Source organism: Jaculus jaculus, chromosome 7 (genome assembly GCF_020740685.1).
Source record: "Jaculus jaculus isolate mJacJac1 chromosome 7, mJacJac1.mat.Y.cur, whole genome shotgun sequence".
Taxonomy (NCBI): Eukaryota; Metazoa; Chordata; class Mammalia; order Rodentia; family Dipodidae; genus Jaculus; species Jaculus jaculus.
The window spans coordinates 37,773,001-37,787,289 of NC_059108.1; the positions used below are offsets into that span (position 1 = coordinate 37,773,001).

Sequence of the window (14,289 nt, forward strand, 5' to 3'; positions counted from 1 at the left end):
GTATTGTGTTCATTTAACACTGGTTCTTAATGTTATAAGCCCACTAAGTTAAAAAAGTAGAATGGGGTCAGATGTGGTGCATGCCTTTAGTCCCAGCACTCGAGAGGCAGAAGTAGGAGGATCACTGTCAGTTCAAGGCCATCCTGAGACTACATAGTGAATTCCAGGTCAGCCTGGGCAGACCTTACTTCGAAAAACCAAGCAAAATGTAGGATGGTATTGATAATTCACATTTAACTTGATTTTGAATATTGTCAATTCATTACAACTTCGTAGATTTAGTTTAAGATATCTGCAAAGTGAAGGTTTCTAAAACATGATGGGATTAAGGGACTTTGGTCAATTAAAAAAGTCCAATCATTTATTGTAGGACTTTTAGTAAGTCATTAGGCACTAATTTAAAAATATACAACTTCAGCTGGGCGTGGTGGCACATGCCTTTAATCCCAGCACTCGGGAGGCAGAGGTAGGAGGATCACCGTGAGTTCTAGGCCACCCTGAGACTCCATAGTGAATTTCAGGTCAGCCTGGGCTAGGGTGAGACCCTATCTTGAAAAAACAAAAAAAAAAAAAAAACAACAAAAAAAATACAACTTCATGTTTTATAAAATCAAGAAACATAATTCACAATTTTACACAGTATATTGAATCTGAAACCACTTCAGACAATGGGTGACCTCAATAACAAAGTTCATTCAAGGTGACAGTTTTGCTACTGTATCACTGTTCCCACATGATATCATCTCTTCTCAATTTCATTTGAAGATTATGAACTTGTATCGGATGAAAGTTGCTGCGTTTCGGGAAAGGATTAGTTTCACTCAAATATTTCCTGGGACTATTTTTCATGCATTTTGACCCTTTGGGGTTGGTGTCATCTTGCAGAGTACTTGAAGGTTCACTCTTCCACGAGTTCTGAAACTTTTGCTGCAGTTTGCGAACCTAGAGAGAAAAAAATCTAGTATTTTAGGCAAAAACTAATACTAAAGTATACCCTAAAATTGATGACTGACTGGATGGATAGCTTAAATTAAATTTAAAAGTTCAATTTAGCAACCCATTGCATGTCTAATATTGATATTCAGGTGAAAATATAATGAAAAGCACTCTTGCTTTTGAGGTGTTTATTTCTGCTTAATGGAAGAAAGAATATATACCTATGTTACATATATATATGTATATGTAATATATAATATACACACACACACACACACACAACATAAAGATATACGTTACAGATACACACACACAACATACAGATATACGTTACAGACACACACACACACACACACACACACGACAACTGGACAATACTTCAAGCTGGGATAACACTGAATAGGGAGAAGTGTAGATTTGACAAGGCCAAACAAAGCTCAGTTTGGGCTGGAGTAGGTAAGGGAAAGGATATATGGAAAAATATGAAACTGGTAAAAGCCACAGAATCAAGAAAAGGGGGAAGGACTTTTCAGGTGGCATTAATAGGAAAGGGTGGGGAAATTATGCTAAGAGTAACTATTGAGCTTATAGGGAAAACATATTGAAAGTACTTCTGAATTTAAAATACTCATGCATGTCAAACATATAGTCAGGGGAATAACTTTTTCTCTATCAGAAGTATGTAACAGGGTAGACAGAAATAAATCACTCTTCTTGACTTGCTATAATACATTTCTTCAAAATCCCACCAATTACTTGGCCTATGCCCCTCCTGCATAGGCTAATTTGTAGAGCTGATCCAGACACTGGGTTGTCAATATGCCTAGGAGACAACTTTAAAAAAATTAAATGTACCATGGTACCATGTTTGAAAACTTATACTGTTATAATTATTAAAGAGTATAAATTCATGACCTTCAAAATGTGACATGTACAGATTACTAAGTTCTAAAAATGTGATCATTCTTCTATGCAATTCCAAGATAGTATAAAATGCCACATAATTTTCACACCAATACAAGCATACAATTTTTTTTTACTTATTCTCACCTTAAAAGGCAGTAAAGTGATAACATTTGCTTCAAAATTTTGATTTCTTTAAAGGGCTGGGAATGTAGCTCAGTGGTATAGTGCTAGCCCCGCAAGCATCAGGCCCAAGGTCCAATTTTCAGCATAATAAATGAGGTAACATTCTGAATTTTTATTATTTTTCTATAAAATGTGTGTGTGAGGGGGGCTATTTGCATGGTTAATAGATCACCCACTTTTTTTTTTTAGACTTTTTTTAAAAAAATTATTTATTTATTTATTTATTTGAGAGCGACAGACACAGAGAGAAAGACAGATAGAGGGAGAGAGAGACAATAGGCGCACCAGGGCTTCCAGCCTCTGCAAACGAACTCCAGACGCGTGCGCCCCCTTGTGCATCTGGCTAACGTGGGACCTGGGGAACCGAGCCTCGAACCGGGGTCCTTAGGCTTCACAGGCAAGCGTTTAACCGCTAAGCCATCTCTCCAGCCCTCACCCACTTATTTGAATAACTATATTTGTGAATAGAAAGTCATGTGTCTTGTGGTTTCTTGGAAAGACACCCTCTTCCTTCTGCTTCAGCACTGTAAGAATGTGGTTAGAATTCAATTATGGATGGAATCACTGTGTTGAAATGTTATATTCATAATTCTTCTGCTAGAATATTAAAGATCATCCTGTTTTTAGTTATTAAGACATAGGTACACATTCTCTTCCATTCAACTGCCCAACATGCTATAGGTAGCTGAGCACAAGTCCACAAGGAATAGAACACACATGGCTTGTTTTGGGAGAGGGGAAATAGTGGCTTTAGGATTATAGTACCAGGTCTATGTGTGGTACTGCCTTGGAAACTTGTGAACATAGAGAGGCACCAAAGAGGCATGAGAGGGAGGAGGACGAGAAGAGGATAAGGGGTACCTAGAGGGCTGCTAAGACAGTAGCCATCCTATCTCACAGAGGGTGTAAGTCCTGAATATATAAACAGACTTTCTTGTTCCTTTTCTTTTTAGTAGCCTGGAGTTGTGTAGAGTCCAGAGGGTGCATGTTGCTTCAATGGAGCAGTGACTTTCTGTATGGGGCCTGGCTCCTATGTATCTTTTCACTACACCATACACACAGACCTCAAATTTGGAGTCTTACAGAGATAGAACACTGAATGCATACACATTTTTATTTATTTATGTTTCAGCTAAAGTCTTCTTACACTGTTTTGATGCTTCTTAAGTTTGGAGATTTGTTCCCCTTTAATTTCCATTCTCTTGACTAACTGCTCTAGTTCCCACTCGATGTCATCGCAGACGGCACGGCTTTCGGTCTGCTCCCTCTGTGTCAGGAGCTTGTTGTGCTCCCTAGGAAAGAGAGCGGCATTACGGCTGGGGAAGGTACTGCACGAGACCCTGGGTTCAATCTCGGCAATACAAAAATAAGTAAATGAAATAATAACAAGTGAAACAAACATATCTGACACATGAATAAGACTTTGCATGACAATAAAAGAAAGACAAGAATAGCATGCCTAGAGAGACTAAAGGCACTTGCTCACAAAGCCTGATAGCCCAGGTTCAATTCCCCAGTACCCACGTGAAGAAGCACAAAATGATGCATGTGTCTGGAGTTTGTAGCAGCAGGAGGCGCCCTGGAGTGCCCATATTTTCTCTCCCCCTGTCTCAAATATTAAGAAAAGAATAGCAAATATAAAGCACTATTGCAAATTATGTGTTTGCCATAATTAATCTTTCTGTTAACCATAAATTTTAGAGTGAAATAACTTTAAAATTTTTACTTATTTGAAAGAGATAAAAATACAGAGAGAGACAGACAGAGAAAGAGAGTATAGGCACACTACGACCTCTGCTAAAGAACTCCAAGTGTATGAGTCACTTTGTATATATGGCTTTACACAGGTACTGGGGAACTGAACCCAGACCAAGTACCCTTAACTGCTAAGCCATCTTTTCAGCCCTCAGAGTGGAATACTAATCTTCAAAGACAGTTTCTATCTTTAGAGTTGTGTAATTAAATCATAGTAAATATAACCAGGCTCTCATGAATTAAGATTAGGTGTTAGTATTAGGCTACTAAGAAGCTTTAAAAAAAATCTGAATTTCATGGATTGAGAGATGACTTAGTAGTTAAGGCACTTGCCTGCAAAGCCAAAGGACTCCAGTTCAATTCCCCAGTACACAAGTAAGCCAGATACACAAAGTGGCACATGCATCTGGAGTTTGTTTGCAGTGGCTAGATGCCTGGCATGTCCATTCTATCTGCCTCTCCCATCCTTCTCCTAGATCCCTCTCAAATAAAAAAAATTAAAATATTTTAAAAAATCTGAATTCCTGATGTTCATAGCTGAATACAGTAAAATAGTCTGCTGTCATTGGCTAGTGGCATTATAAGGTTCTCATCAACTCCAGCTCTAGGATTTGAAATACTTTCAACAGAATACTTATATGTTTTATAGATATATATCAGTTTAATGAGATGACCAGCCAAATCACATAATTCTGAAAATTTTGTTGAATATATATACATATATATAAACATGGAGCATAACACTTAATCTTGTACAGAATCTTCGTTACTATGAACATTTCAAAATATGTAATGCAGACTAGCTGGAATCTAAAGTAAGAGATTATATTCCTGCTTGTCTAATAAAATCATTCATTTAACTAAAATATTCTAAAAATATACAAGGAAAATCTTTCTTATAAAAGTTCTTCTGAGTTATAGAATCTAAGGTCACCAGATCCTGTATATTCAAATCATAGTAATGCTTGTCTGTCAGTGCAAGCCTTGAGAAAACAAACTCTCTAGATTGGAAAAGCCACACTTATACATAGTTAGCATGTAAATGGTCCAGTAAGTACAATGAAAAACAGTAACAATTAATCTGTGGATCAAAACAAAATAAATCCAAATAGTTCAGGCCTTTAAGAATTTATAGGTGGCATTGGTCTTAAGCCTGAGAAGAAAAAACTGCTATCTCAGTGTCTATAGCTCTCCTGATAGAGTGAGAACACTTACAGACTCATTTGGTTCAGCTCATCTTGCATCGCCATCAAAAGTTCAGACAAATTGTCAAAAATGACAATGGGTTTTTCTGAGCTGCAAGACGCAGTTCTGCACCCGGACGCTGTCCTGGGAGGCTTGTGGAGACACCTGGGCTCTAGCGCCAGCGCAGGCTTGGGAAAGCTCTGTGGGCCACAGCGAGGCATCAGCTGCAGAAGGTTTTGCAAACTTGCACTCACGGAGCAGTCTGAACTGTTCAACTTGAAAGGAAAAGAAGAAGCTAGGAATCAATTTCAATGGCTGATGGGATTAAAAAAAGCATTTACAAATAAAAGAAACTTTTAAAACAACAACCTCTGTTTTCATCCTCTCACCTTTTCACATTTAAAAGATGGTGTGCTGAGCTTTGATTCAATTTGCTGAGGTGGTCTTCCTTTTATACATTTACTTTTCTAAAGATGCATGGGGCAAAGTAAACAACAATGTTATTTTAAAATGCATTTGTGATATGAAAAACTCAACAGTAAAAGTGTCCATGCAGTTTGAATGCAGGCAAAGTCAGAGTCACTGTAGACAACATACAAATGGCTTATAAATATGAGAAGGTCACTAACATCTTTATTGCTAGGGAAATAAATGTGAATACTATAGTGAAATATCATTTCACACCTATTAAAATGGCTTAAATTAACAAAACAGTGATGACAACAAATGTTAGCAAGGGTTGGTGAAAATACAAAATGGTGCAGCCACGTTGGCAGTTTCTTATAGAGGGAAATCTGTACTTATCACATGACTCAACAATTACACTAATGGGGAATTATCTGGGAGAAATAAAACTTGATGTTCATACAAAAACCTGTTTATACATGTTCATGGCAGCTTTATTTGTAACAGCTGAGAATGGAAACAATCCAAATATCTTTAAATAGGCAACTAGTTAATGTGCTAGAGCCTTAGCATGGAGTAGTGTGCAGAAACAAGATGACTATATGGGACATGCATCACTTTACATGGTGTTTCAGGGAAAAATGTAACACTAAAAGGTTCAAACTATGCGATCAACTTACAATTTTTTTTTTTTAAGATGGAGTCTCACTCCACAATCCAAGCTTGAGATGGTGTCTGGCTATGTAGTCCAAGTCTGCCTTTGCTTGCCCTATAGCCAAGACTGGCTTTGACCTCATGGCCATCCTCCTGCCTTAGCCTCCTAAGTGCTGAGATTACAGCCATGTGCAACCATGTCCCATTATAGAACTTTCTTGAAATAAGAAAACTGGTGAACAGACTAGAGATTGCCAGAGCTCAAGGTGGGCTATGTAGCTATAAAGAAGTTACATGAAGGAGTCTTAGAGGGGTGGATCAGTTCTATATCTTGACACTCACACATGACGGTAACTGTCATTACATTACAGGTTCAACTATGTGCCCACTCTTCTCACAAGCCTTCAGTGGATCTGAACTGCTTATAAAAGTTGAATTTTTTTTATTGTTTTCTTGAGGTAGGTTCTCACTGTAGTCCAGACTGACTTGGACTTCACTATGTAGTCTCAGGATGGCCTCGAACTCACGGTGATCCTCCTACCTTTGCCTTCCGAGTGCTGGAATTAAAGGTGTGTGCCACCATGCCCAGCAAAAGTTCAATTTTTTTCTGAGACAGGCCTCATGTAGCCCAGGCTGGCCTCAAACTTCCTATGTAGTAGATAGAAGATGACCTTGAATTCTTGGTCCCTTGACTCAGCTTCCTGAGTGCTGAGGTTATAGGTGTGTGCCACTGCACCCAGCTTCAACAGTGCAAATTCTCAGTGGACAAAGTGCTTGCTATGCAAGCATGAGAACTGAGTCCGGATCCCTAGCACCATGTGAATGTAGGTATCACAGTCTACCTCTAATTCCAGTGTTTAGGGTATAGACATGGGAGACACTGGGGCAAACTGACTAGCTAGACTAGCCAAACTGTCAAGCTCTGGGATTGAAAGAGACCCTGCCTCAGTAGATACAGTAGAGAGTGACTGAGGAGGACATTTCATGTCAACCTCTGGTATCCATGTGCACATGCATACATGTGCATCTATATAAACATGGACCCACATACATAAAACATGCATACATATATACATGCATACCATACACAGAAACACATGCAGAGGAGATGGCTTACTGATTAAAGGCACTTGCTTGTAAAGCCTGCTGGCCTGAATTCAATTCCTGAGTCATCCATGTAAGTGGAATACAAAAATGTGGTGTAAGTATCTGCATTTGTTTGCAGCTACAAAAGACCCTGGTGTGTGCCCTCCTCCTTATAAACACAATTAAATATAAACTTGAAAAATCTCAGAAAAAAAGAATAAATTCTTAATGTGGCACTAATGGTCATCCATAATTTCACTCCATGCAATCATTCAACTTTAATTCTTACTCTGACTCCATTTTACATCTACTACAGAAATATCACCTAAGGGTTCCTGGAACAAACAACTTCTTCAATTGTAATGCATTTCTCCTCATCTTAACCTATCAATACTTAAAAATTCCCATGGCTGTCTTTCATTCTCTTGGCATCACCCTTCACATTATTATCTTGTGTTTACAACACAAGAGTTTGTTCATAACTCTATTAGGCTTTTAATACATTCTATCTTATGATTATTTATGTATTTCTCATACATTCCTGTCTTAATTATCCCCACCTCTACCTCCTTTATGAGGTTGTGTCTTGCTGTGTATCCCAGGCTGGCATGGAACCTGGTTAAGTAGTCCAGGCTATTTATAATTCTCCTACCTCAGATTTCTGAGTGTTGGAATTACAAGCATGTGTCACCATGGTGGGTTTATTTCCTTCTTATCTCATAGTGACATCAGTTTAAGTACATCAAATTGTATAAATTGGGGCTGGAGAGAAAGCTCAGAGGTTAAAAGTGCTTGCTTACAAAGCCTAATGGCCTGGGTTTGATTCCCTAGTACCACGTAAAGCTTGAGGCACAAAGTGGTGCATGCATCTGGAGTTTGTTTACAGTGGCAGGAAGCCCTGCTACTTTCCCTGCCTATCTCTGTCTCAAATAAATAATAAAAAAACTTAAATGTATGAATTGCATATTCAACTCAAGACATGAAGCAAGAAAGTTAAGAGATAAGCAGGTCTCATAGATGCCTCTTAATATCTGACCTTACCTTCTACAACTTTAGTGCTCCATCTTTAAAGGGAAATACTATCAGCTACACACTGTGAACCTGGGATTGTAAGTTCCACCACGTCCAGCCTGGTACTAGGACTATTCTAAAGTGATTTTGCTGTCAAGTATTCTCTTTCTGGAGCTATCTTTTCCTTCTGTTACTTCTTATCTTTTCCCTATAATCTTTATAATAAACATGTAAATTTAAAATGCCACCAACTCGTCAGATAAAAGACGCCACAGAACAAATAGTTAATAAAAGTCAGCATTTGTTCACTGGAATATTGTATATGTTATTTTCCTATTTAGATTTCCAGTTCAAAGCTCATTACACAGATAAGATAGAAAAATAAGTATCTAATGCAGGAAATAACAAAAATACTTTTTCCTTATTATAGTTAACAATTCTTTTGTAACAATTATGAAAAATGCAGCTAGATGGTCCATTGCAGTGGTGCATGCCTGTCGTCTTCACATTTAGAAAGGCGAGGCGGAAGACGGAATCTAAGACCAGCCGAAGACACACAGCAAGTCTGAGGCCAACCTGGACTACTGTCTCAAATACAAATTTTTAAAATACTTGTTTATTTTGTATGTATGCATATAAAATTGTATTCAGGATTTTTTTTTCCCCAAGGCAGGGTCTCACTCTAGCCCAGGCTGACCTGGAACTCACTAAGCAGTTCCAAGCTGGCCTCAAACTCACACAGCAATCTTCCTACCTCTGCCTCCTGAGTGCTGGATTAAAGGCGTGTACCATCATGCCCAGATACATATATATCTATTTTTTTGTTTTGCATTCAGGATATTTGTATTTTCAGTATCTACTGTGTTGTTCAGTACTCATTTGAAACATGATCACAAAATACTTTTTGCTAAGAATTGAACACCAGGAAAATGATTGTCTTTCCTTAAAAACTGGCATTCTTCCCCCACTGCTGCAGAGACTGACTGAGGTCTCTTGGTTCCCACAATGAATACCAATAACCCCACTGAAGACCCTCAGCAGAACTGATGCAGGGGTGTGGTCTAAGAGTATAACCATTTTATTTAAAAAATCAATAAGCCAGGCATGGTGGTGCACGCCTTTAATCCCAGCACTAGGGAGGCAGAGGTAGGAGGATCACCTTGAGTTCAAGGCCACCCTGAGAATACACAATGAATTCCAGGTCAGCCTGAGCTAGAGGGAGACCCTACAATGAAAAACAAAACAAAACAAACAACAACAACAAAACGCAATAAAAAATAATGGATAAAAAACCTGGAATTCTTCCTGGAATTTTATGAGGACAGTTGCAAGTCCACTGCATGCTCTTTTCTGTTGACTGTCAACTAAACTGAGATGAGAACTAAGTTTTATACACCACTTGGGTTCAATTTTTAGCTTAGAGTTTATGGAATTTTCTTTTTAAAAAAATATTTTTTATTAGCACAGAATTAGGCTTAATTACAGTGTTTTCAAACAAATTATTCTCTTTCTCTTTCTGTCTTTCCCTTTCTCCTTCTCCCTCATACCCCTCACAACTGAACCACCTTTCTGTTTTCACTCTCATGTTTCACTTTGTCCTGAGCCCTTCTCATCACCTCTTGTTCCCTCTCATGCTCTCCATCTTGACTCACAGCCCATGCTCAATCTCACATCCCCTTACTTATATACATACAAACATTAATGTATAGCTGGGTCACATTGTAGTTCAAGTGTTAGTTTTTTGAGAAATCCCTACAGTTACTTTAATTTTATGGAAATTCTTCTTTTTAAAAACTTTCACTTATTTGAGAGAGAGACAAGACAGAAAGAGGCAGAGAGAGAAAATGAGTATGGACATGCTAGGGCCTTCTGTCACTGCAAACGAACTCCATACATACGCATTATCCTGTGCATCTGGCTCTACTAAGAAATCAAAACCTGGGCCATCAGGCTTTGCAAACAAGTACCTTTAACTGCTGAGCCCAGAATTTTCTACTCTTATACCCCAAACTACCATCATTTGACTCATTTCATGTCTTTTAATCCTTTATGAAAATAGGTAACATTGAGATTTAAAAGGCAAATAAATGAGTATGTGCCAGTAAGAAAGTATTATTTGGGGAAAAAAAAGTTTTATATGCATACCTTTGATGATTTCTTCTTCTCTTTAGAGTGTTTTGAATTTGAAACTGAAGACATTAGAATTTTGCTAATTTCAAGTCCAGTTTGAAGCTACAATATTAAAGAAAACAATTTATAACAAGCTTCTTCCTATATAGGGAAAGATGAGGTCTCACAGGGTTTTTTTGTATGTATGTGCTATGTACGCATGTGTATGTATGTTCACATGTATGTTGGTTGCATGTGAGTGTGCATATGTTTAGAAGCTAGCGGATGATGACACTAAGTGTCTTCCTCTATCACTCTTCATTGTCTTCATTGAGACAGGCTCTCCCACTCAACCCAGCACTCACTGATTCAGCCACTCCAGCCAGTCAGATTGCCCGGGGAACTGCCGGTCTCTGCATCCTGAGTGCTGGCATTGCAAGCAGGTGCTACCATGTCTGGCATTTATATGGATTCTGGGGATCAGAACTCAGGTCCTCAAGATCTCAGCCAAAATGCAGAGAAGTGATCAAATAATTACTCATTAAGCTATCTCATTTAGCCCAAGCTCTCACTTTTTAAGTGTAAAAATGATTTTTTGAGGGGCTAGGAAAATGTAGCTCAGTGGGTAAAAGCGCTTGCCACTCAGGCATGAGAGCCTGACTTCTCCTGAATTCAATTCCCCAACACCTACATAAAGAGCTGGGTATGGCCTACACAAGTCTGTAATGACCTGTGGGGGATAGAGACAGACAGGAGAATCACTGGTGCTTGCTGGTCAGCTAGTCTGACCAAAACAAAAACAAAACAACAACAACAAAAAAAACACAGAAAAAAATCTGGTACCTCTGGGTTCGGTGAGCTATTTGGTCTCAGAGAAACATGAGAATGAGTGATAGAAAAGGACACCTGACATCCTTCTCTGGCTTCTACAGGCATATGTACTGGCACGTGCAGCGGCATACCCATGTGCATCATACCACACACAAATCACACCATACCCACCATGTCACACATAATATGCACACACACAATATTTTCTGAGAGCCAGCATTGTAGCATGTGCCTATAGCTATAGTTACTGGGGAGGTGGGAAGACTGTTTGAGTCCAGGAGTTCAGAGCCAGCCTTGGCAGCACAGCAAGGCTCCATTGGGAAAAGAAAAGGACAGACACTCGGCATTTTGGGGAAAGAAAAAAATATCCTAAATACTATTTGTATGGATAAGTCTACATCTTTTGGTAATTATAATAATTCTCTGTTTATAAGAGAAAAGCACACATACACACACATATATATGTTTGTATACATTTAAATAGCTATGCATAAATATCTCAACTTAAAATAATGCATTCTAGGACTTATTTCAACTGAGAATATATGTATTTACAAGATATCTTGGCAATGTACTCAAGCATGTGAATATATTGATTGAAAACACAGTGACAGATCTGGTGAGAATTGAGCATATGCAGCTCAGTGCGGGAGACTGGATAATGCTTCTCACCTCAGAAGCTTTGTCTTGAAATAGCTTACGCTGATGTTCTTCTTCCTTAAGTTTTTCCTCTAGATATTTAATCTTTTCCTGTAGGGGAATAAAACCTGGGACTGTTACACATACAAATTAGAGCCAATTATCCCATATTCCCTTTCCAAACAGAATCGTAGGGGTTTTAAGTTTTAAGAGTTGGCAAGTTAAAGCAGAAAATAAGAATGACAAAGATTGCTAAGATTGTTCTTGGCCTTCATTCTCTTCTTCCTTACTAACTATTATGTAGAAGGAAAATGAAGTGAATACAAAGAATATGAACACCCATAGGCTTTCTTCATCTCCATCATCAAAACCCGGATGAAGCTTCTCAAAGTATTATGTGTCTTGAAGGTCAAACATTTATAGTCTTGGGTCTTGCTATTCTATGCCAAACCAAAAAATAATAATGCCTATTATATGCATATGTTAAGAGTATAAATACTGAGGAAAGAAGTACAAGAAGACACTTACAGAAATATAAGATATGGTCCTTGTTACCTAAGAGTGTACTCTGGTCACCAAGAATAACAAACATGAAACCATCAAATAGCAAAGCAATGAATATAATTTCACACACACACACACACACACACACACACACACACACACACACATACACACACACATGATTTTTGTTTGTTTGGGCCTTTTGAAGTAGAATTTTACTTTAGCCCAGGCTGACCTGGAATTCACTATGTAATCTCAGGGTGGCCTCCAACTCACAGCAATCCTTCCACCTCTGCTTCCTGAGTGATGGGATTAAAGGCATGCACCACCATGCCCAGTGACATATACTATATATTAACTGTATGCATGTATGACATCTTATATATTTGATGTTTTTCAGAACAGGAATATTATTATTTTAAAGGGAGGAATTTCAAGGAAGGCTTCAAAGGGGGCAAAAGACTTTAAGACAACTTTATGAATGAACAAGATTTAGAGGCAAAGAGGGAGAAGGGATCTAGGATTGGTTTCTTTTCAATACCTTGATGTAAGTTATCTAATGAAAACACCGTACCCGCTTAGTAGTCAAAACACCAATTTCATATCAGAATGCAAGCTCCTTCATGCCGTGACAGAACTCATTTCATCTGGCCGGGAGATGGCTCTGGATAAAGTACTGACTGTACAAGCATGAGTGCCCAAGTTCATAAACCCAGTAACCCCAAAAAATGCCACACTCTGTGGCAAGCATTTGTAATTCCAGCCATCCCTATGGTAAACTGGGAGGCAGAGACAGGACAATCTACTCAAAGCTGAGGGGCCAGCTAGCCTTGCAAAAAATCAGAGGTAAACATGTGAGACCCTGTTTCAAAGGAGGTAAAAGGCAAGGACTGACATGTGAAGGTTGGCCTCTGACCTGCCCATGTGTACTGTGCTACATGCATAGTATACCTAAACTCACACACACAAACACTTACACATACATATATAATGCACATACCAAAAATACCCACAATTTCTCTATGGGCAGGAAATAATATCTGGGTTTCTTAAAGTTGTAAATGAGGAGTTGTATATGCATATACACAGTGACAGTTTTGCTTAACACTGGAGATTTATTCCTGGCAAAGAAGCTTACCTCAGCAGTTTGTTGAGTTGTTGTCAGTCTAAAACACTCTTTTTCTAAGACATCAAGCTTTTCAAGTTTTGCATGCAGCTTCATCTGATCTTGTTCCTTTTCCCTTTGAAGCTGTGCCTGGAAAGGATAAAAACAAAATCTGGCAAGTGATACCAATGGATCAAGAATAACATAATTTCTGAGAGTTCAAAACAGCATAAATTGGCTATAAGAAACATGCTTGTACATGTATACACTTTAGGTGCTTAGAAGAAAATACTTGTAAACAAGGCCTCAAACTTTGAAATGCTAAAGGAAAACACTCCTAGATATCAGCAGAAGCAAGGACTTTCTGAACAGGACTCCAAAGGCTCAGGAATAATTGCAAGATTTGACAAATAACATTGTATAAAACGAGAACACTTCTGCACAAACAGGAGACCATCTGCAGAGAGAAGAGAAAGCCTACGGAAAGGAAGAAAATCTTGGCCAACTATACATTTGACTTAGTGTTAATATCTACAACATATAAAGAACTCAAAAAAATTAAACACAGGCTAGAGAGATTGCTTAGTGGTTAAAGCACTTGCCTGAGATGCCTAAGGAACCAGGTTTGATTCCCCAGTACCCATGTAAGCCAGATGCACAAGGTGGCACATGCATCTGGAACTCATTTTCAGTGGTTAGAGGCCCTGGTGTGCCCATTCTCTCTCTCTCCAATAAAGAAAGAATTAAACACTAAAAAACCAAATCATCCAATCAGTGAATGGGTAAATGAATTGAACCAAAGTTCTCCAAAGAAGAAATACAAATGGCTGATGTGTACCAGCCTAGGCTACATGAGATCCCGTCTCCAAAAAAGACAAAAGAAGGAAGGAAGAAGCATAGACTGGAAAGAGGGAGGAAGGAAAGGGAAGAAGGAGGAGAGGGGGAAGGGGAGAAAAGAAGAAACATGACCAATAAATAGA

General features: G+C 38.5%; 1 protein-coding gene across 5 annotated transcripts in view; it reads right to left on the reverse strand.

Annotated features, from left to right (window-relative positions):
- Positions 1-595: 595 nt before the first annotated feature.
- Cep57l1 (centrosomal protein 57 like 1) overlaps positions 596-14,289 on the reverse strand; it is a 57,905-nt gene continuing 44,211 nt past the window's right edge. For 4 of the 5 annotated variants that reach the window (XM_045154471.1, XM_045154468.1, XM_045154469.1 and 1 more), the window contains 7 exons: positions 13,343-13,459; positions 11,734-11,811; positions 10,267-10,353; positions 5,355-5,432; positions 4,996-5,240; positions 3,173-3,317; positions 596-942 (listed from right to left, as the gene is read on the reverse strand). In XM_045154471.1, coding sequence (XP_045010406.1) covers positions 721-942; positions 3,173-3,317; positions 4,996-5,240; positions 5,355-5,432; positions 10,267-10,353; positions 11,734-11,811; positions 13,343-13,459 — 972 coding nt within the window. In that variant the 3' untranslated portion in view covers positions 596-720. The remainder of the gene's footprint in view (positions 943-3,172; positions 3,318-4,995; positions 5,241-5,354; positions 5,433-10,266; positions 10,354-11,733; positions 11,812-13,342; positions 13,460-14,289) is intronic. The other variant, XM_045154472.1, reaches the window with a different exon arrangement.